Source organism: Excalfactoria chinensis, chromosome 15 (genome assembly GCF_039878825.1).
Source record: "Excalfactoria chinensis isolate bCotChi1 chromosome 15, bCotChi1.hap2, whole genome shotgun sequence".
NCBI classification, from domain to species: Eukaryota; Metazoa; Chordata; class Aves; order Galliformes; family Phasianidae; genus Excalfactoria; species Excalfactoria chinensis.
In genome coordinates this window covers 12,433,288-12,455,774 of record NC_092839.1, presented here as the reverse complement: position 1 = coordinate 12,455,774, position 22,487 = coordinate 12,433,288, and the positions used below count along the sequence as shown (strand labels likewise).

Genomic DNA, 22,487 nt, shown 5'->3' with positions numbered 1-22,487 from the left:
GGTGTGAGGTGTGTGGAAGCAGAATTCGATTAAATTAATAAATATGCCCCTGTAATTCATACAAGTTTTAACTCCAGCACTGATTGAGCACCTGGGGAAAGGAGCCGGTCAGCCCTGGGAGCACAGGTGGAGGTAATTCAGCTTTGGGGTGGAGCCTGGCAGCACCTGCCTTAGACCTCATTTAATGGCTGACTGCAGTGGGGAAGGGTCATTGTTTGGAGATCCTTCCCTTGTGGAATCTTTCCTCTGAGCTGAGATCTTTGAGACAGGTGAGCACCTTTACTCTTCCTTACATATCTGTGCTGATCCCTTTGTTGTTGTACTCCTGTATTGCCCTTCCACTGCATTAATCTTTCAGATTGTAACAAGGCTGAAGGAAATGAGCTGGATTAGAATTAGCAGGTCTGTACAGGGACCTCTGTCTGCTCACGCAGGTTTACTCCTTCATGTATGTTGCTTATTACCGTGCTTGTCAGAGTCCTGCTTTGATAGAGTACTGTTGCTCCCTTGGAAATTTGGTTTATGCTATAGAATCCAAATCAGGGGCTGCAAAGCATCCTCTGTTCTGAGCTCATGCTTCCATTCAGATTGCTTTAATCCTGCAGAACAGAATCTGGTAGAAGAAACCCCCAAAGCAGCAGTGAGCAGCAGCAGGTATAATGTTAGCGTGCTGGGAGAGGACCTTCAGCCCTTAAAGAGTGAGATCTGGGGCTGAACATTGACAAGACCACATTATCACAGAGTGGAAAACAGACCTTGAATATCTGCTCCTAACAACTTCCCCATGCTGTCTTTATTAGCGTGCAAATTTTGTACCTATTGAAGAGGAAATAAATGTGGAATTTGCTGCCTTTGCAGCAAACGTAGGAGGAGGTATTTTGGCCAGTCCTGAAATCCCACTTTCTACCACAAGTGAATACCTCTCACTTTTACTTTAGAGGGAGCTGTAAATCAGAAACAAAGGACAGCAGAATAACAGGGTTGTGTTTCTCCTTCTCTGCACCAGGCACCCGGTGCCAACAGCAACGTCAGTGTGAATGGTGGTTTCTGTGCCAGACCATTGTAGGGGCCGGCAGCACGGCAGCTGCTCACCTTTCAGGTGCCCAGAGCCAGCCCACATTTGCCAGCCCTCAGTCTTCCTCTGGGACTGTTCCTCAGTACGGGATAGTTGCAGCCTACCGTAATTTTGTGAGTCTGTGTGTTTGCACCCAGAATGCCGACAGAACGCTGGGCTGCATCAGCAGGGGGCTGGCAGTGGGCAGGGAGGGATCGTCCCCTTTAGCTCTGCCCTCACTTGGTCCCATCTGGAGCACTGCATCCAGGTGTTGGTCCCAGCACAGAGAGATGTGAGGCTGCCGGAGTGGGGCCAGATGAGGGCATGGGGGTGCTTGGAGGGCTGGAGCTCCCATGCCATGGAGGCAGGTTGAGAGAGCTGGGGATGTTCAGCCTGCAGAAGGGGAGCTTCCAGCAAGACCTCACTGCGGCTAATGCTAAAATGCTCTAATGCTTAAAAGGAGGGGTCTGACTTTTTACAAGGGTTGACAGTGACAGGACAGCAGAGTGGCCATTGTCTGAGTCTGTCCTTCCTATGCTGGTGTTCAGCAGTGCTCGGCTGAGGCTGCTGGCTGCTCCCAGTATGGTTTACCCATCTGTGAAATGGGGCTGCACGGGAGCATGCAGTGCTGGGAAAGCTGGGATGCCACCCACTGCCACAGCAGCTGTGCTAACACCGATTTAATAAAGAGCTGCTGCAGCTCTTAATTCCTGTTTTATAATTGGAGAGGCATCACCCACTCATTACTGGCTGCACAGAGCACAGCAGCAGAGCTCAGTCCTCTGTTTTCTTAGCAGGGAGCCGAGCGGTTCGGGGCTGCCCGAGTTGCGTGGGGGACAAAACCCACGGCTTTCCGTGTACGATAGAGGGCACAGCCATGACGCCCTTCTGCTCTTGGCATTGCGAGAGCTGGGAAGGAGGCCGTGAGCCGCGGCGGGGCCACGGGAGCGGAGCGGTGCGCTGTAGGGGCTGCCCTGCAGGTGGCAGCGGGGCTCCGCTCCGCGCACAGCCGCCGTGCCGGCCGCACTCTGCTCGATCAGGAGAAGGAAGCACCTGAAGAGCCACTTTGGTACGGACTGTGCTTCGGCCCCAGCCCGCCGCGCAGAGGGAGCAGAGCCGTTGTGAGGCACGGTGTTAACGATCCCCTTCCTGTAAGGAAGAGTAGAAAATGTAAGGTATGTGGGCACGGCTCAGTCGTGTCTATTCCTCCCATTTATGTCTTATTCTACGTGGCCTTTTTAAAGGTAAGTGAAGCCAAAGTGTTTTATTGCAATGCCATGTATAGGTGGCCAGTGAGGATCCTGATTTATAGAACTGTTTTAGAATTGGGAAACCGAAAAACAACAGGGAAGGCACTTTGCTGCTAATGCCAATCTGAGCTGCACGGCGGCCACTGTAACTGAGAAAGGAAAAGGCTCTGTGTCCCTTCTCTTCCAGTCAGCGAATCCAGACATGAAAGCCAAGAAATTAAACAGCTGCCAGCCTCAGATCTCAGCGTTCCTCCATGCCGACCCCAGCAGCCTCGTGGCCACACAGCTCCCAGCCATGTTACAGAGAGTGACTATGATACGTTTACCGAGGTGGACAGAAACCCTCTGGACTCGTCGTCTCAGCAGCTTCCATCACCACCAGGTACCTGGGGAAGGGTCACAGTGGGGAGCTCAGTATCACCAAGTGCCAAAATGCCGAAAGGATCCCCTCCTTTTGCCCTGCCTTTAGCTTTTCTCAAGATACCGACATGCTGTGAGCCTCATGTCACTAAGCTTGGGCCTCTGGGTCTGCTCCACTCAAAAGCCACGGTAGGCTCTGGGAGTTGTGGCCATGAGGCTGCAGTGCACAAACAGATCGGTGTCTGTGCATCTTTGAGGCAGGCAGGCACTGCTCCAGGCACTGCTGTGTGCTGCCTGGCTGAGCTGGGATGGGGCAGGACAGGTGGGGGTGGCTGCGAATCGCTTCTGAGCGGCCGCCTGAGGGAGACAGTGGAGGTGCTGTTAGAAAAGGATCTGGCATGAAGCTGAAGGGCAGCTTCTAAAATTGAGTAAATTACATCTGTATTAAGAAAGAACTTGTAAATCAGATATTTACACAATTGAGCACGCGAACAAGCGAGTCCTCATACAAAACCCAGATGTTCATTAGAAATGTGAGTAGGTCTCCTTTGCTGCTACCACAAGAAAAAAGCTGGCTGTGCTGAAGGGGCATAAAAGAATGAGTGAAGTCTACAGAATCCAGGAAATTTCCGGTTAAAGCTAAAAATGTGGGGTACTATTGCAGTCTTTTCATTTGGACCCAAGATATAAATTAAAGCCAGAGTATCAGCTCAGGTGCTCAAGCCCTCAGCACTTAGCTGTGGAATTTCCAGGTTAAGTTACTTAAATTTTCCTGTTGCTGAATAAAGCTAAAATCCTGTGTGCTGTATATTTGCTCATCATAAAATGTTCTCCCCCAGTCAGCAGCAGCAGCTTCTTTGCTGGCGAAGCCTTTCTGCTTTATGAGCTTCCCAGCCTTTGAATGGGGCACTGCGAGTTAAGAACTTCCACATGGCTCTTTCTCTGAGGCTTCTGTGAATAAGCGAGGCAGCGTGCTTGCTCCATGTCCAACAAATGCATCAAATATGGTCTGAAATCTGTTTTTAAATGCAAAGGATAATATTGATTTTGTTAAGGTAAGTGTCTTTAATTGTATGCTGTATAAACTTGACTCTTACTGAGGCATAATGGGCTCTGGGCATCCTTCCAGTAGTATGAAATGCATTAGAGTGTCTCCAGTAGAGAAATACAGAATGAAGATTTAGATGCAGAAAAACTAAAGAGAGCACATCCCTGTCTCCAAAACCCATATAGTGCTGGGGAAGGACATTTACTTGTTGCTATGAATGAATGCTGTAATGAGGGAAGCCCTGCAGAGTGCCTGTTGGTGGGCACTCTGCTGCTTTTTGCTGGGGTGGCGGTGAGGGGTGGGGAATGACATGAGGGAAAGCGGACAATAACAGCAGATGAAGAAGTTCATTGAGGTACTGTTGTACAAATCAAACTCATCTACAGAAACAGAATGGGGTCTCAATTCAAAGGGAGGCCGGGCATTGCATTTCCAAGGATGCTTTGTGTGCTCTGAGAGCCTTATGCACATCACTGTGTTCTGGGGGGATGGGGACACGTGTGGGGCACTCACCCCCTTGGTATCTGTTTGTCGACGGAGAGAAAGGTGTTTAAGAATACACCAAACGCTCATGCAGCAGATGATATCCTCTCATTTATTGCTAAACTACCACAGTACAGGCAATATATAAAAATATTTTACAGACGATAGCAAAAAAAAATTACATTGGAGGTTAACCATGTTGTTGTAGGAATGTAAATGGTATGAGCTCTTTTTCAGTTCTTAAAGTTAGGACTTTGAACAGTTTGATTAAAAAGACATCTGCTAGAATGATCTGAGAGATGATTGCTTACTTGTGTGTATTTCTGCTAACAGGGCTTTGTCTGGACACAGAGAGTGTCAGCAAGGAGACCTGGGCGACCTGAGCCAGGGGAACACACTGTCATCTTGCACTCACACACAGGTCCCAGCCAGGCCACAGCAGGACCCCTGTGTGCATCCCCAGCTCTCACCACGCTGCTGTGTACTGGGCTGGAACTACAACGGCAGCACTTCAGTCCTTGCAGCTGTGGAGGATGGGGGAACAGCTGGGGATGGCACGGAACGTTATTCAATTGGTGACTCAGCTGTTCTAGAACTTTCTGCCCCATTTGGCTATTTTAAGAGAGTGATTGGAAAGAAACAGGAACTTGTTCCCCAGGTGACCACTCATTTGATCTATTAGAATGTCAGCATCTTCACTTCCAATTTGCACTGCAATGTTGGTTTGGTCCCAATTTGTTTATTTCTGTACACCAGGAACAAGGAAAATGGTGCAACAAATCTTAAACAGACCAGAGGGGTGAGATACTGACGGGCTGTTAAATTGATTCTTACTGGCTGTCACCTGCTGCTCTGATAAAAGCAGCAGACGTGAAGGACAGATGCCAACATCCAGAAAGGTGGATTACGCGTTCTGAACTGAGATGAATAAAGGACGACAACTTCCCGTGTGTCGCAGCGGGCGCCGTGCGATGCCTCACTTGCACACGTATGAAATCAGTGTGATGTAAACAGTGAGGAAAACAGTCCGGTTCTGGGAAATCTGCAGCTTATGTGAGTAACCAGGAGAACTGCAGGTGAACGGGGACAGCAGGTGATTGCACGGGGCGTAAACTTTATGAGGATGAGAATCAATTCAAGATCTGAAAATCAGATGAGAGCCATTTTCTTGAACCCCATCTGGCAGATAATTGTTCCCTATTAAAAACCAATTTGGAAAGAAACACGGGGACAAAAAGATTGAAATATTTAGAAAGATGCTTTGGAAGTGTTTAAAGCTGTCTTTGAAGTCTGTGGAAAATGGATCCAATACGACTTTGGGGGCAATAACAATTCCACAACAATTGCATAGAAAATCAAAAACCAAAGATCCATCCTTTATAAATACCATCCTTACTCCAACAGGCGTTGCATATTTGGCCAGACCAAAAGCACAGATGCTTTGTTTGGTAAAGATACGGTTTACAAAATACACTTTAAAAACATGCTAGCTAATTTGAGAACTGTTTTAGATACGTTATCAAGCAGCAGCATTTTATACAATAGAGAATAACATAGTGCTGTTTTGGGAAATATCCTACATTCAGAAAATGCCGTATCCGTACAGGAAGAATGGAAGTGATACATATTTACATGGATACAAATAAAGCAAGTGCAAAACCCATGGCTCTTCTACATTCTTTCTCCCAATAAAAACACGTACATTAGACTCCTTCATCCCATCGCAGCTCAGATCTTCCACTTTGCTTATTCTCATGGAGAAAAACAAAAACGGGACTTTGTACTTCATTGCATCTTCACGAGCAATTCCTCTCCTGGCAAACTGTGCTTCCAACACTCATAACTGACACAGAAACATCTCCCTGGTATCTGTCCACTCCCATTCCGCTCTCAGACTGTTTACACATCGTGAACGATGGTTTTATTTTACGCATTCATATATTTGATGCAGACGTTTATAGAAGCTCATCCTGTACTTGCAGCCAAAGCTCGGATGGAAAAAATGAAGTAAAAAAATGCACACACACACAGAAAAAAAGAAAGAGATGAACTCTGAGTTCCAATGAGCCCCACGTACTTCGCATGGTATAACTTTGATGGAAAATGCATTAGAGTTGTTCACCCTGCACACAAGGAGGCCTTTGGTACAATGGCAGGAAGGCACTGTGGTGAAACATTCAGATAACTGAGGAAAGACAGAATTTCCTCATGTGCAAATATGGCTATCTTCCAGATAAAGTGAGAACAAATTGCTCACGGAATGGCATTAACTCTTCTGAGGTTAATCTAATGCTTGTACAGAAAAGGAGGGAGGTGTGTTACGCCACAAAGATTAATACTGGAGGAACACTGCTCAGCGAGAACAGGAAATAATTTAGTACTGCATATTCTGAAGTTCTTCAGCCTAGCTATATATCTGTAACATATCTGTTTTCTTTTGAAAGAGAGGCAGCGACGTACGACGCTACGTCTGAGGATGCTCCTCTCCGGAAATAAATATGAAGTGGTTAAAGCTGTTCTATGCAACTAACAGTTGACGTAAAAGCAGGTGAGAGTAGCACAGCCTGACCTGACGTAGCTGTAAATAAAACCACTACAATGTAGTCTGTATTATGTACACGATACGAACCCTCGCTCCAGCAGCTGGCTCCGTGTGGCAGCAGGTCTGTGTGGCTGCAGCCAGCTGTAGGACTGGTGTGTGTGTTCAGAGAGAAGCACAGATGTGTATACATATATATATAACCATCTACACTTACGTGGTTATAGTATATAGATAGACGTGTACGTGCCCCTACACTAACACACATCCAGATTAGTATCTATGCCTTTAAAAATGAGGAGGAAATACAGCTAGTGAAAGCATGAATAAAGCACTTGTAGCATATATTAAATGTACATATAAAAAACACCCTCCTGCTCTCCAAAGCAAACTGCCCAAAAGAACACCCCAGAGCAACCAACCTCCCGGTTCATGCTCAGGTAAGGACACATCCTGCTCAGGAACCCTGCAGGGCTCGGGGTCAGCCTGCGTGGCTCCTGCTGAGGGCTAGATGGCCACTTCTGGTACTTCCAAGCCAAGAGACCCATTTGGGCTCTTCTTTTGCTCGGCTGCAGTAAAGAATTTCTGTCAGGCAACTGTTGGCATTAGAAAGTGTTCAAAATGAAAAATCCATAGAAGTGCAATAAAAATACACAATGGGTGGCAGATTGCAGCAATACGACACTAAGTGGCTCCTCTGAGGCGTGTGAACCTGCTGTGCAGTGTAAGTGCTGTCAGTCACTGAGCTATGCAGAAGGCACTGCAGCCTCAGTTCTATTCCTGCAGCCTGTGGGATTGGTGCAAGCATCTTCCTTGCAGTACGGGGGAGCAAACCAGGCAGCTGCTCTGCTGGTCTTCAATATTCACACAACCCAGTGGCTGCTGTGAGCACGTGGGCACACTGCTGAACTCTGCTGGGAAGCAGCTGAGCACAGGGCAGGACTGCTGTGTTTTCTACAAAGAGCTCAGGCTCAGAGCCCTAACAGTACAGCTTTCCTCATTCACAAAACCACTGCTGCCCACAATGCAGCAGCCTCTTACTGCAGAGATCAGCCACTCCAGGTGTCCTTTCATCCCACTGGGGAAACAGAGATGCACTGAGACATTACAAACTTGCTGGCTGTATGGCTGCAGGCAGCTCTTACCATGATAAGCATTTGTCAGTACATTACATTCAAACACACAAAGCAAAACATAACATGCTAACTCACATGGAATTTTAACCTCTCCCGAAGCTGCTGGTAGCTTTGCAGTGCTAAAGAGACAAAGCATCTATAAGTGAGCATATACTTTTTCTGGAACATACAGCTTCTGTGATATGCAATTATTTCCCTGTGCAGCTCGTGTGGTTAAACATTACAGCTGCTACATGAGACAAGGTACCAGTCAACAGCGGGTTCTATGTGAGAAGAAACAGCAGCAATTCATTAGAGAGAAAATATGTAAGATGCGCTGACACACTGCCTAAGTGAGGGTGGGTCATGAAATCTTTGTGTTTACTGTGACTCCTTTGCATTCATCTGTTTACGTGGGTTTCATTTACCTTCAGATAGGTGTAACAGCTGCTGAACTGCTCTTTCCACTGGCTCTCTGTGAGCATCCTTCTCCATCAAATCCCTGTCCATTCTGACAAGAAAAAATGGAGAGAACTCCGAGATTGGGTTGAAGTCTACTGCTCGAAATACTGATCACAGCGTCTGCTCCCGGAATGGGTCCAGGCAGAATAAGCTTGAGCTGCCTCGGTTTCCTACAACAAAATTTTTCAGAAGGGCTTTGCGACCTGGAAGGCAAGTCATTGTTAGTGAGCTGCAAGTGCTGCTGCCCTTTCACACAATATATTACTCTTTCTTCCCTCGCTTCCCACCCCACCCAAATAGAGACTAATATATAACCTCCCTTGCTTTGTGTGGCGTCCAGGAGTGCCATCTTACTTCTCCCTTACTACTGAGATAGATGCATCGATACGTAGCTAGATTTTTGCAGCAGGCTTGAAGTGTTTCCTCAGACAGATGCTCAGTTACATGAGAACAATGCGATCTTTGGACGAAAGGAAGGGTGCCCTTTTCGATGTTTACAGAGAGAGGTGGTGAGTTGCTTAGTCAAGGCTGTCAGCTTGATGCCAATACATTGTTCCTTGCATTGAACTGGTGCCTTGAGATGAACAGTTAAGGAAGCAGGAGGTTGCAGGGGCACTGGAAGGATCTAAGAGGTCAGTTATGGAAGGATTTGGTCGAAGCTGTCTCACAGATCTTCTTCTATGTCTGATTTCTGGCAGGGAGTCCAGAAAATTCCTTCCTGATAATTTCGTTAACTGTGAAATAAAAGCAAGAGGAAGAGACGTTAAGAGCACTTCCAAAGTCACAAGCAGTAAAAGCAGTCTGCCATGAATTCAGAACATCCTCTATCTGCTCTTAGTGTCACTTTTTGATTAAAACTAGAAAAAAATGTTGGCCGAATAATCCACACCAAGCACTTTTGGTGAGCAAGAGGGAAGGAGAGGAGAGAGGGGGCTGAGCTGGCTTGGCATGCTTCGAGTGCCATGAAAACACAACTGACAACCTGTTCCATGTCCCTGGCACACACTGCACCCCCTACATAACACAGCTCTTCTCCTCTTTCACAGACAGCTCCTCCGCCTGGGCAAACTGAAATCAAGCTGTATCTCAACATTTCATCATTTTTCACTAGGATGAAACAAGAATATCCTGAATGGAGAAGGGCCTGACTTGGAGGAAATCAAGCAGGAAGTGCTGAAAAGACAGAGGCTGCAATTCACCTGCTGACATTTCTTCCCCATTGTTATTTCAAAGCTAAGGCACAGACTGATTCAAAGCAAAGCAACTCCTCACCCAGGCCTGGCTGACAGGTGTGCAGCTGTAAGACTTCACAATTCCATCAATAAACAAGAAATGTTTACGAAAAGTGGCAATTTATCACAGTCATAATATTGCGCCCAGCCTCCTACTACCTCTGGGAGAGCTCGTGCAATAGTTTTTAAGAGGTATGACTATTAGTTTGAAACCTCTCTATAAGCAATGGATCTTATCCCAGAAAAAAAGAAAATATCTGCTTAAAGTGAGGCTCCATGTTGTTGCTGTACAGATATCTGCCGTGGTTGCCTGTACTCCTCACGGACTAAGAGCTGCCCTGGTCTCTGCTGCATGCTGCGACACAAGGAAGGCACTTTCCACCCTCTGTGCTCAAAAATCCCCCCGTGAACAGCCTGGATTTCAGCTCTTCTTTCTCATTCCAGCCAGGAAATGCCTGATTTCAGCTCGATGGGTGCCTGCTGCAGAGCACACCTACCAACAACAGGTGGCTGCCAGCCTGCGCCCTCCTGCTGCACAGCTTTCTGCTCCAGCCCGTGGCTGCACCCGCGCACACGAGGCACATCCCGGCAGTGCTCGGTGCGCTGCAGTGCAATCAAGCAACCAGAGGGAGGTGAGGTTGGTCTACTTTCAGGCCGAGCCCTCCTGCGGCTCACTCCGAAGAGCTTCCTGTTTGCTCTACCCAGGAAATGAGAGGAGCAGGTCTTCAATGGAAATTTTTCAGCGTCTCGGCTAAAAATAGCAGTGAGGTAAAAGAAGTGGGCACCCATCTCACAGGGTCATTTCCTTTCTAAAAAAGAGTGGGCTGAGACTGCAGGGCGATCTATTTATTGACATGCCAGCGTACCAAGCATGCTGTGCAAGTTTCCCTTCTTCTAATACAGCCATGACTAATGGAAACGTCAGAGGCAACAGTCACCTTGGTCTAAGAAGGGTTAAGTATTAGATGAAGGAGCAGGTAATTAAGAGGGGCTTGCTAAGCCTTCTGTGGTGTCCCTTTTTGGTTCTGCTTCTCAGCCTGAGCATGGGGTGAAGTGAAAGCAGCAGCAGCAAACCACGAGCCCACTGAGTGCGGTCCAGCTCACAGACCCAGGCAGCTGGGACAGTGCAGTGATGGGCTTACACAGCCTGCAGGCTTCACTTTCCCTCCTGTGTGCTGCACTGGAGGTTAGCAGCAGGTTTTGTGGGTTGAGGTTATAGAGGGGCAGCAATCTCAAAAGAGCTCCAGTTGCAACAGGCCGGTTGTAGCTGGGCAACACTGGAGCTCCAAGAGAAGGCTGTGTAAATCCAGCAATCCAGTCCTGATTTACAACCAGAGCCCCTATCTGATGACAGCATGCATGCTTGGAGAGATGGATCCCAAGTCTGCTTGGAGTCAATACCACACAGTCTGGTGGCATCACCCATCTTCAGATTTTGGGAGCACATGGATCCAGACTAAGGTGTAATTCAGTGATCTGCATTTCAAAAGCAGGGCAAACAAAATGAGCAAACTGTTGTATCTACACTTCAGAGGAAGCTGAGATCATGCACTGAGCTTTCTATTCTGAGATCCCCTAGATCTCTTTTCAGTAGCATGGTTAAAATGTCTCTCAAGAATGAGAATCACAGAACAGCTTGGGTTGGGAGGGACCTTAAAGCCCATCCATCCAGTTCCAACCTCTTGCCACAGGCTGGCAGCCACTGACCAGATCAGGCTGCCTAGGGCCACATCCAGCCTGGCCTTGAATGCCTCCAGGGATGGGACACCCACAGCTTCTCTGGGCAGCCTGTGCCAGCACCTCACTACCCTCTGAGTAAATAATTTCCTCTTTACACATAACCTAAACCTCCTCTCTTTTAGTTAAAAACCATTCCCCTTGTCCTAAGCACTCAGCTTTGATGGGTTAGAGTCAGTCTCTCAGGCTCCAGTCCTCAGAGATGTTTAAGACTCTAATTTGCATCCTCTCGGATAGAAATCTGGAGCATATTCACTTGTGGGATGATAGTGGGCTGTATTAAATACCGAGCTTCAACTAGTAGTCCAGAGACAGAAATCAGTCTCCAATTTTAGCTGGCAACAAGTCAGGCTCCTTGTAATTGATTATAGATGCACACACACTCATATGCATGCGTGCACACACACACATCCACACACACATTGGAATAACAGCTTTACTGTCTCATTCCACATATGTGTCTGGAATAACACCAATGGAGTCAACACTGTCACTGCACTGTATCCATGGCAGACTGGGGTTTTAGGATCCTACAGCAGTGAGGGTCCCATTAGGGGCATAGCTGACCTCCATGGGTTCCACCCTGCACCGCACTGCTGGGCAGCGATCCCAGGTATTCCACATCTGCTCTGCTAATACAGCCAGGAAGCGTTTTACATGCGTGCAGCACAAGACACGTGGGGAGGGCCTGATGGCACTTCAGGGACTGGAAAGTTGAACCCTGAGCTTTCAGTGTGCCATGAAGACATGAGCAGGCAAACCATGTCCTCGCTGCCACCTGGGAGCAGCAGGATGCTTCAGCCCCGCATGCACAGCCCCGTCTCTCCTTCCCTGCCCACCAAGGCCCAGCTAATTCAAGACAGCTCCGTGATACGCATGTGGGGAAGAAAAAGAATGAGGAAAAAAATTAAATGAAGTGGGATTTTAAACTCTCTAAGCCAAACAAAAAGGGGCTTTTGAATCGAAAAAATAAATAAATAAATAAAGGTCAAGAGAAACACACAGCTGGAGAAAAGGCAGAAAAATACCAATTACCTTTCTTTTTGATTGCTTGGATCAAAGATCAGTCATTCTTTTTCATATAATGTTTTGTATCCAGCTAAGGTGTGTATCTATCAGCTCTGAAAAAGATTTGCAAAACCATTTTTGAGAAAAAAAAGTAACTTTTGACCTATGTTGCAAGGCCAAATGCCAGCGTTCAGCTACTCTTTCATTTTGTGTTTTAACTTATTAAAAGGACATTTCACCATATACAATACATAAGGCAGAACTTAACCGCTGACCTTTCTGCTTGCTCAGATCCAGCACAAGGTTTTACCTTTTCCCCCCATCTTTTCTCAACTGATATTATCTAAAAATAAGCATGCAAAAAACAACCAACAAAAACACAGACCTGCACTGGTCACAACACAGCAGAGCAGTGCTGGCAGTTTGGCCCGAGGCCTCAGGAGTGCAGCTCCTAAGCCAGGTCAGGCAGCAGTCACTGCCTCTGGCAAAACTCACTGATGGGATCATCCTCGTGGCCCAAATAAAACGTGACACATTTATGCCAGACCAAAAGTCAGCCCCTTCTTTTACACAAGAGATCTAAGCACAGTGGCTGTGTAAATTCGACGTGGCTTTGATTGTAAAGAGCAGGAAATATGCCGGTCTTTCCTTCAAACACAAATCAAGTGATTTTTTTTTTCCTCATCAAATGGCAATATTAAAAATTCTGATGCTTTTTTCTGTCTCGTCTTTTCAGATTTCTTTCAAATTTATCATGAAAGCATTTGGCACTTCCTGCCAAACCACACGGAAACTAACAAAAATTGCAATAATAAGGAGGAAAAAGTACATCTTAAGAAGTGAGCTGGTATTGAGAACGGGACTGAGAAGTGTCTTTGCTGCTGGATTTCAGGTGACTATATATAGAAGAGAAATATTTTAGTTGGCTCCCTTGGACTGTGCAGCCACGTATCAAGCACTGGAACCTACCACGCAGTACACAGCCTATTTTATACCCTGCATCCTGGAAAATCAGCCTCTGCACATGCAAGCAGAGCAACTAATTGACTGGTAAATACAAACGTAGGTGTATCGAGCATAAGGAGCCCAGGTCCTACAAACTGGGGAAAAACAGGAGGGCTGGGGGGTGCTTTCATCCATTAATGGCAATGAAAGGCTTTTTCTGGAAAACTGGGCCATGTAACAGCTGCCACGGGGCGCTCAGCTGTGAGCTTTAACTGCCATTACACGTCTGCCACTCTGAAGGCTTTTACTCCTTATTAAAATAACATCAGTTGAAGCATCCTGGAACTTTTCTGTCCTCTTTGTAATCTATGAAATCTGGGTAAACTAGAAACTGCTTCAGCGCCAGCCGACTCAACAGCAATTGTGCCATCTCCATTACTTATAAGATGGAAGAAGTTGGAAGAAGTTACTGATACCAAGACAAGAGAGCTCCAGATCCATCTGAGTCCTACAATGGACGCAGGCTACAACAGTTCCAACAGTCTCAAAACTCATCAGCATCTTGCCATGAATTTAACATTGTAATATAAATATCTGATGGAAAACAGAATCTAAATCAAATACATATTTTTATCCGAAGCCTGTCCCAACTGAAATCAACAGCTAAACTCTTTGTGATTTGCAGGATCTAGACTGCACTCATAACATTCAAATATCCCACCCTTATATTTCAGTGTGGTTCCAGAGTGAGATGCTGTGGCAGAAAAGCTGAGTCACAGCCTGAAGCAGTGATGGAGCACCTGGGGGGAAGGCAGGGCCAGCCCAGGGGAGCCCTGGTATAAGCAATGTACCTGAGTGATGGAAGGGCTGGAGCCAGGATCCACCCCTTGCCAGGCCTCATTTAAGGGTTGGCAGCCCAGATGAGGGCATCTCATTGGAGATCCTTGCATGCTGGAGGCCTTCCAAATGTAAGCAGTTTTTCTTCCTTTGTTTCTGTGTCCACAGCTGCTGCATTTGGGCTTGTTCTCATTTGCTGAAGCCCAGGGTTGTGCCACTCTGCCATTATTGCTGTGCTTTTCACATTATAGCCTTACAGATGCAAAATGATCAGTATCTGTGATACCCAACAACTCTAACAGGAAGTTGGGTGCGTCTGCAGAAAAAGAGCATTTCGCATTTCTGCCAAAAATAACTACCCAGTGTCCTAAAAGCCCTGCACATCAAAAGTATCAAGAAGGAAATGCTCAGTACACAGATCAGCCTGTCACACCACCCCAGAGATCTCATGGGTTTTCTGAGTGCTTCCACTGTACAGTTTGTTTCCAGAAAATACCAAAAGCTTATTGCTGTGCTGCGTCTGTGTTAAAACTGAGGAGAAAGCATGGCCTAGTGGCTGGCGCATGGCGGGACAGCAGGACTGCACTGCTGGGAGTGCTGCAGAGCCCCCACCTTGCTGTGGGGCCCTGGCCATGGCCAGCATACCCCCAGAGGATCAGATCTAGACCAGGTCTACTTGAAGCTGAGAAATGCAGGAAGACTGTGAAGGTCGCACTTAAAACTGAAATATCCCATGCCTAGCTAACAGAAAAAGAGCTTGAAGTGATGATGACCTGCACAGTATGAGCATACACTGAGTGCATGGACATAGTGGAGAGCATTAAAGGAATGCTTTCCCTTTAGGTAGCTTGAATCCCAGCCTACCAAAGGCATGAGGTTCTGAGCTGTCTAACATCCTAATAGGCACCAGTGTAAGACACCAACATAGCATCTATAAACCCATAATCATCAGTCAAGACTGGAATACTCAGCATCTCTAAAGAAACTTAATTCTGAATACTTCAAAGAATCATAGAACCATTGAAGCAGGTAGCTTCAATGAGAAGCAGGTAGCTTCAATGAGAAGCAGGTAGCTTCAATGAGAAGCAGGTAGCTTCAATGAGAAGCAGGTAGCTTCAATGAGAAGCAGGTAGCTTCAATGAGAAGCAGGTAGCTTCAATGAGAAGCAGGTAGCTTCAATGAGAAGCAGGTAGCTTCAATGAGAAGCAGGTAGCTTCAATGAGAAGCAGGTAGCTTCAATGAGAAGCAGGTAGCTTCAATGAGAAGCAGGTAGCTTCAATGAGAAGCAGGCAGCTACCCCAGGACCAAAGGCAGCCCGGGTATTCCTTTCAGACAGACATCCCTCTGTGTTTGTTTATTCCCACATAATCCTTGGGCAGAAATTGTTACTCTGCATATTGTTCCCTCCAGAAAATTCTTCCTCAGCAATACAAAGCAAAGCGGGGTGTAAGGGTGGAGGTAATGGGAGATCTGTGCTGCTCTCCCTGCACCACATGCCACGCATTGAGCTGTGGGGTGCCTGTCCTGTTCTGCCATGCTTCACTTCATCTTGTTACACAAACGGTTACAATCTTGTAAATCAGTAATAAATTGCATCTGAACCTGTAAGTGATTAGTAAGAAATCACTCTGCTTCCACAGCCAAAGGTCTTTCACACAATTAATCAGTAAGGAGAGAACTGGGTGTTAACGCGTTCTTGAATTCCCTGCTAGACCAGTTTATGGAGACCCCCATAACAAAGGAGCTGAAACCAGGAGTGCAAAAAGTGTATGCCTACACACCACACACTGTCCTGGAGGAGCAAGAGCCAAACATTGCATTATGGTGAGCTGAAGGAAGGGACTGTGAGGCTGATCAGGTGCCCCCGTGCCAATCTATTAGAAACCTGAGCTGAGCTTTCCAGGCACTGTTTCCAGGGAACGGATTATGTGATCCTTGCAGGACATATGCACACATGCCCTGGCTTTCTTGTTCTGTGTTGTGGACTGGAGCAGTGAGAGAAACAACTGATTGTGCTCCCGAGTGTGATGTCCTGTTTGCTTGATGGATTTCAGTACTTAAATAGTTGGTTTTTTTATCTGAAGATAGTAAGGTCGGTGCAAACCCTGTCTGCATTAGGGAAGAAGAATCTGTACCAGCTGCCTGTGAGAGAAGTATACCTTCAGGTGTCAAAAGGATGATAGATGTTCTGTTTAGTTACTAGGTAAACCCTTTGTCTGCTCAGTCACTAGGTAAGGCACACAGGGCTGGAGCAGGGCCTGGCAGCTTTGTGCAGCTCTTCTGTGTCAATAGACACTTTGGGTAGCATACCTTGAAAGTGGAAAACTAGATCAGCCTGGGTGTGATGAGGAACTCCAGGCCACTGCGGGTTTGGTTTGTAGTAGCTTTCCATAACAAAGTCTTTTTTTAACTGACTTTTTCTGCTCACATATATTTAGATATGACTTTCATTCTGCAGTACTCCAATGCCAGAGAGTTTTGGCTGAGATTGTACGGGAAGGACACGTGTTTGAGTCATGCAGTTGGCTCTTTCTAGTTGATAGTAAGTTACTGAGAAAAGATGAAGTTTGTATTTAGTTTTAGTGAACGTGCAATGAGACCGAGCAAAATAATCCAAGCAGAAGACTCACATCATAAATAAAGAACTGATATCAGAAGGAGATGGAGTTCATTTTGTTAAACAAGGTTAGTTGGCTAAACAAATACAGAAATACTATGCTGATGGACTGAGCCTTAAGAAATACCAGGCAGAGATCTCTGCTTTCTCACTCCTACCTCCTGAGCTACACAACTGCTGAGGAAAGCAATGCCACTCGGTACTAGCACACATCTCTTCTAGATTAAAAGCAGAAAAACCAAAGGAGGTTGGAGATGAATTTTTCCTACAGCAGCTTGCACCTCATGGTCTGAACACTAATGAAATCTATAACAGATACCGCAGTGCCTCTAAATAGTAACTGCTGGCAGGAAAGGCAAGCAAGTGATAGCACTGCTCATTCACATCACTTTGCAGTTTCATCATTCCCCCAGATTTAACCTATTTACTGATGTGAGTCATTCAGTGAAATGTTTAAAAAAAAACAAAAAAGAATGGACGGGAGAAAGCTATATCTTTTTCAACAGGAAATAAATGGGGGGGAGGGAGGGAGGAACTGAAGAACAGTTACAGCCTGGTCAGGATTAGCTGAAAGTAACAGGAATAGGCAGTGCTGCTGCTTTTCATATTTCTGTCACAAAGGAACTACCAGAACAAATATTTAATTGGAGGGAAACAAGCCATTTAACAAACATTTAATTGAGGGGAAACAAACCGTGTTACCCTTCCCTTCAGGCAGTTTTGTAGGGGATAAACAGTCAATAATGTAATCTATTTTTCTCCCTTGAGCACTAGTGCTTATGTCTATTAATCCAGAGAACTATTTACTGGCTCAGATTCTCTGGCATCTTATCTTGTGGTGTGTCTTAACTTTGCAGGGCTTGTGGATTCTTGCAGAATCTGCTCCTCTCCAGCAAACCAGGTTTCCCTGTGAACAAGTCTGAATGTTGAAGCTGGTTCTAAGGAGAAAATAGCAGAGGCCAGAAGCCTCTGATGGGAAATAGCCTGAATGCATCAGAAAAATGTGCATGCATCATCCATAGACTCACATCTTTCAATCTGAGTCAGCAGCATGAACGATAAAAATTTTGTTTTCAGAATGAGAAGAGAAAAAGGAGGAGTGGAGAACAGAGGGGCTATAAGTTACCAGGCGTGGAACTGAGCTCCTCTATATTCAATGGCCGTTGAAGTGATTAACTTCAACTGAAGTTCAGCCAGGTCTATTCCTATCCTCATCCCAATAACCTACATTTGTTCAGAAATAAGCCCTCAGTTATTTGCAGACCCCCATCCCAATTCTAGATCAAGATGTAGCAACAACCACCCAAAGAGACTGCCCGAGGGAATCCTTCCCAAGATCTAATGAACCAATGAACCATCCCAGATTTTCCTGCTGTGGGGTCTCTGGGCTGTTCGCATCCCAACACAGCTCAGGCAGGATGCAAAATGCTCTGTGCAATGCAGCACGATGCAAGTACCTAGCAAGACTGTCCTAATCCTTCCCAAGTTCTCATCAGCTGTATGACAGCATTCTCCTCTATACAGGATTGTACACAGCCAGCTCATGAGCTCTGCATCTGTAGCTCATATTGAACCTATTAGTTTGTATTTAACCATCCATTGCTACACTTCCTGGGTGAATTCCAAGCCAACAAGGAAGGCTTTGGAACCACGCTATGATAAAACACCCTCTTGCCTAAAATAAAGATAAAACTTTCTTATGTGTGATGTGATCTCATCTGACTACAGAACACATTCAAAAGCAATTGGCAGGCCGTTCCTTCAGCTAGGAACACAGACTGAATGGGAATACTGTTTGTCTTGCAGTTGGAGAACTAGCCACAGACAGCTGGAAGATACAGCAGTAGCAAATTTGAAGGCCAAGATCACTGCAAGTCTTTCTGAGTGGTCTCAGAAGGAGAGTGACTGCCAACGTGAATGAAATGCCCCAGCTAATAAACACACAGCATAAAGAAACCATATGAAGCCTCTGGTATCTTCTGCAAGGCCAGATTCAGTAAGGTATTTCGGTTACTTAATCTCAATTAAACCACTGTAGACGAGACATCTGCCCAATTTAAAGGAAAAAAAAAGAAAGCACAGAGACAGAAGCAGACATTGCCTCTCAGTGAAACTGCAAAACCTCAGTGAGCCTGCTCTAAGCCGGACAGTCTGTGTCCAGGCCAGCACCTTGAGCTCCTGGGGGCAGCTTCCTCATTATCCTTATGGGAACTCCATCATAACCACACCAGAGAAGAGCGGGTCGGTCAGGACCTGCACGAACAGGCATCTACAGCAAATAATATGGCAGAGAAACTGCAAATAATGTGGCAGAGAAAACATCTTAGTGGCAGCCACCTGCATCTTGACTCCAACATCAACTGCTGTTTCTGAAAGTATGGCAATGCCTACACTGTGCCTTAAAGGGCAGGAGAGAGCACTGAGGCTTACCTCCAAGGGAAGAACTTTTAACAGGGTTTGGATTTTACAATGATTAAGTGAGGTTAACAAACAGATAGATAGGGCTTTATTTCTTAAACCATCCCTCCATTTGACAGCTGAATCCTAAGTCTCCAGTTCTTGTCTGCACAACTCTAACTCCATACTCAGTAAGTCAGACAAAATCATCCACGACTGAACAGCCAGGCAGACAGAAACACCACTCAGTGCAGCCTGTGCTGAGCAATGAGGGAAACAATGAGAGGTGATTAATAACCCCAGTGAGCTTCAAAAGAAAGCATAAGCTCTACAACAGTGCATTTGTTGCAGAAGGGGCATTTAGAAGAACGCCAGGGAAGGGCTTGGTGGAGGGTTTACAGCAGGAAGGGAGAACTGGGAGGGATGGAGGGGAGCTGGGATCCTGGACACAGCTCCTTGGCCACTCACACCCATAGGGTCTGCGAGGGGCTACAAAACTCAGCACAATCCTGCAAACCAACGTGAGAAATACTGGGAGCAAAGAAAAAGACCGAAGTCTGTGGGGAAAAGGAGTGGACAAAACCCTCTTAGAGAATCCCAGATTCCTGCGATGATAAAGTGTATCATAGCTGAAGATAAACAAAGTTGCAAAGTAAGTGCACAAATATACAGTGTGGGCTGCTTGGAAGGTCACTAAACCAGAGGAGAAGGGACTGCTTTAATTTCCCCTTTTACCTGGAAACAAAAATAAACCAAGAAAACAAAACAACCACACCATCTTTTTTAAAGGGTTGGAAAAAGCCTGTCTGAGAAGGGGGGCGGCCGGGAATGCCTTGCTGAAGGGCTGCTCTTCTCCACCCCCAGCAGCAACACCTCATGTGTCTGTTACCAGGCTGCTGGATGCATGCACAGTGTGGGAGAGGCGGGCTGAGGAGTGAGAGGACGTGAAGTTTGCTGTGCTGTCCAGAAGACGAAAACACTAGTGCTGTTTATAGAGGGAAACCCGATTCGTCAGCCCAAATGAATTCCTGTGCTAATCCATGCAGGCTTCATGTTTTCCACCAGCCCTAGCCACTGTAAAGACTATCTTTAGGAGGCACAGTGTGTTTGGAAAGGAGCAGCTGGAAAGAGGGGACGCTTATGCCATCTTGGAAGGCTTTCTGGTATGGAAAAAGAGGAATGCTCTCCTGGGTCTCCCCACAAAATTAAAGCATCTTCATCCAGAGCAAAACAGTGCCAAGCACAACAAACAAAAGCGGCTTTCCCCAATTCTCCTGGGCAGCCTTGCTGCAGGATTCACAATGGTTTCCATAGAACTTGTTTTGCTATCAAAACAAATTCCATCCATCCAGGCATGATGGTTCGCACCGCTTTCTGAAGACAAGAAAGTTAATTTTCTCACTTCTTTGTCTGCCAAAGCATTTCTGCCTGTGTGCCACAGCCAGGGACTCCCTGGATCACTGTGCATCTGCCGCTGGCTGAAGGCAGTGTGGGTCCTGAACAGAGACATCTCGAGAGGTGCTGGTGAGGACACACAGCAAGCAGAGCGACCTCTGCAGTAAGGCTGGGGCAGACACAGCCCTTGGTTAACCATTCCCACTCCTCACCCCAGAGTCACCGAGTGCAGCATGGTCATGTGTGGCAGTGGGAGGCTCCTGCAGGAGCCCGGCCATCAGCTGAACGCATCTCTCATTGCATGGGAGGAAATGAATGTCTTCTTATATTGACCACAACATGACAAAACACTTGCAAATATTACAGTCTAACTGGGATCGATGGCTACCCGGTTTGCACTGCAGAGGGGATGCTGCCTATCGAGAATGCTGAATGCAGAAGGGGTTTCTTCCAGCCCTGTGCACAGCCAGTCACACTCAGTGGTGATTTTGGAAGAGCAGAGATGCTTTTCTGCATGACAGAACTGGTAGAAGCACTAAAAGCTACTCCTCCTCCAAACCAGCCCTCCTCACAGGCAGTCCCCTTGGCTTGTCTGCTGGCTGATAGCCCCTTGGTACTCATTCCAAGGAAGAAGACAGCACCCAACTCAAAGCCAATGCATATGTGTAAAGAAGAAACCAGACAAGGAAAAACTAATGGAAGTTTAAAGAAAAAAAGACACACAAGACATAATGTAGTTAAAAACTATAAATCTCAGAAGTCTTCTCTGACTTGCCCAGCTCCTCATCTGATTCAAGCCATGCCAGTCTGCTCCGTGGACCTGCCCAGTGCCCACGTTTTCAGACAATTTCCAGCCTTTAGCAAACATCAATCTGTACAAATACATAGTAACTCCATATCCAAGGACTTGAACTGAAGGACACACCTAAGCCAACAGGACAGCTTCCTCGGGCAGTGCCTGCTACCTACAGAAATGCCAAGCCTTATTTTGGGGTGGTGGGGCAGACCTGTGACTCGTGTGACTGAAGCTGTGCACCCACTCTGTACACACAACATCTGAGGGCAGGAACTGCTCAGCACCAGAATCTCCACGCTCACCTTCAGAGCCTGCTCCCTCCACATAGGAATGGGAAACCCCAGGGGGCTGCGAGCATCCCCCAGGCAGTGGGAGGTATCTGACTGGACAGGAGAGCAGCACTGGGTGCATCATTGTGCCTCCTCCAGCCATGGGGCTACTGAGCCTCCTGGAGCTGGGCTCTTACAACATCCCCAGTGCTGCATTGCTCATAATGACAGCCACCGAACCCAGGGGGAGGTTAACTGTCACAATACTTTCACCATTGACTCCCCTTCTTTTGAAGTGGCTCCCCCCTCATTTAGTCATTTTCACTCTTTCCTAAGAAACTTAGAAACCACCTAAATAAATCAGCACTGATTGAGACACTGCAAATGTCATAAGAGTCATTCATGTGTCTCACTATTTGTCCTACGTTTGACTCGATTCATTCACGAATGAAGTCATTCATCATTAAGAAACTGCACCAAACCACACCGCCATTTGGGAATCTTTGACTAGGCTCCCCTGGCACAGATAATCAGAGGGAATGATTGCAAGTTCACACTCCTCTAATTTAGTGCTTTTGCCCTGCTCCAAATTATCCTCTGCAAGTTAAAAACGAAGGCTCCTTGCACAAAGGAAGAGCAAGTCAACATGGAAGCACTGGAAAAAGATGAAGCCATACAGTGTCACCTGGTTGTCCCTGCACAGCTACAAAGTACCCCTGCCATGAGGTGCACCGTGGTGCATGCCAGGTCTGCTGAGTACCTCCCCTGCCATGAGCCAAAGCGTGCCCAGAGCACGGGATCGGACGCTGTGCCCTGCCCTTCCCTGCCACACCTGCCAGTTATCCACGTGGGAAAATTCTCCCTCAGATGCAAACCTATCACTTGAGTGTCCATGGGCAGAAGGCAGTCATAGTCTTCCTACTGAATCTAGTTCAATGGCAAT

At 46.6% G+C, this 22,487-nt stretch overlaps 1 protein-coding gene and 1 long non-coding RNA gene across 7 annotated transcripts in view; one reads left to right on the top strand and one right to left on the bottom strand.

Moving 5' to 3' along the window:
* Window positions 1-213: 213 nt before the first annotated feature.
* LOC140259211 (uncharacterized) lies at window positions 214-4,658 on the top strand. The gene is made up of 4 exons (XR_011905368.1): window positions 214-269; window positions 2,492-2,686; window positions 3,504-3,719; window positions 4,529-4,658. It is a non-coding gene; the product is annotated as an uncharacterized lncRNA (long non-coding RNA).
* A 4,247-nt stretch (window positions 4,659-8,905) lies between these two features.
* NFATC2 (nuclear factor of activated T cells 2) overlaps window positions 8,906-22,487 on the bottom strand; it is a 75,988-nt gene continuing 62,406 nt past the window's right edge. For 4 of the 6 annotated variants that reach the window (XM_072350307.1, XM_072350306.1, XM_072350303.1 and 1 more), the window contains one exon: window positions 8,906-9,045. In XM_072350307.1, the coding sequence (XP_072206408.1) occupies window positions 8,990-9,045 (56 nt within the window). In that variant the 3' untranslated portion in view covers window positions 8,906-8,989. Of the gene's footprint in view, window positions 9,046-10,905; window positions 11,020-12,315; window positions 12,402-22,487 lie in introns of those variants that run through there. The other 2 variants (XM_072350304.1, XM_072350305.1) reach the window with 2 other exon arrangements.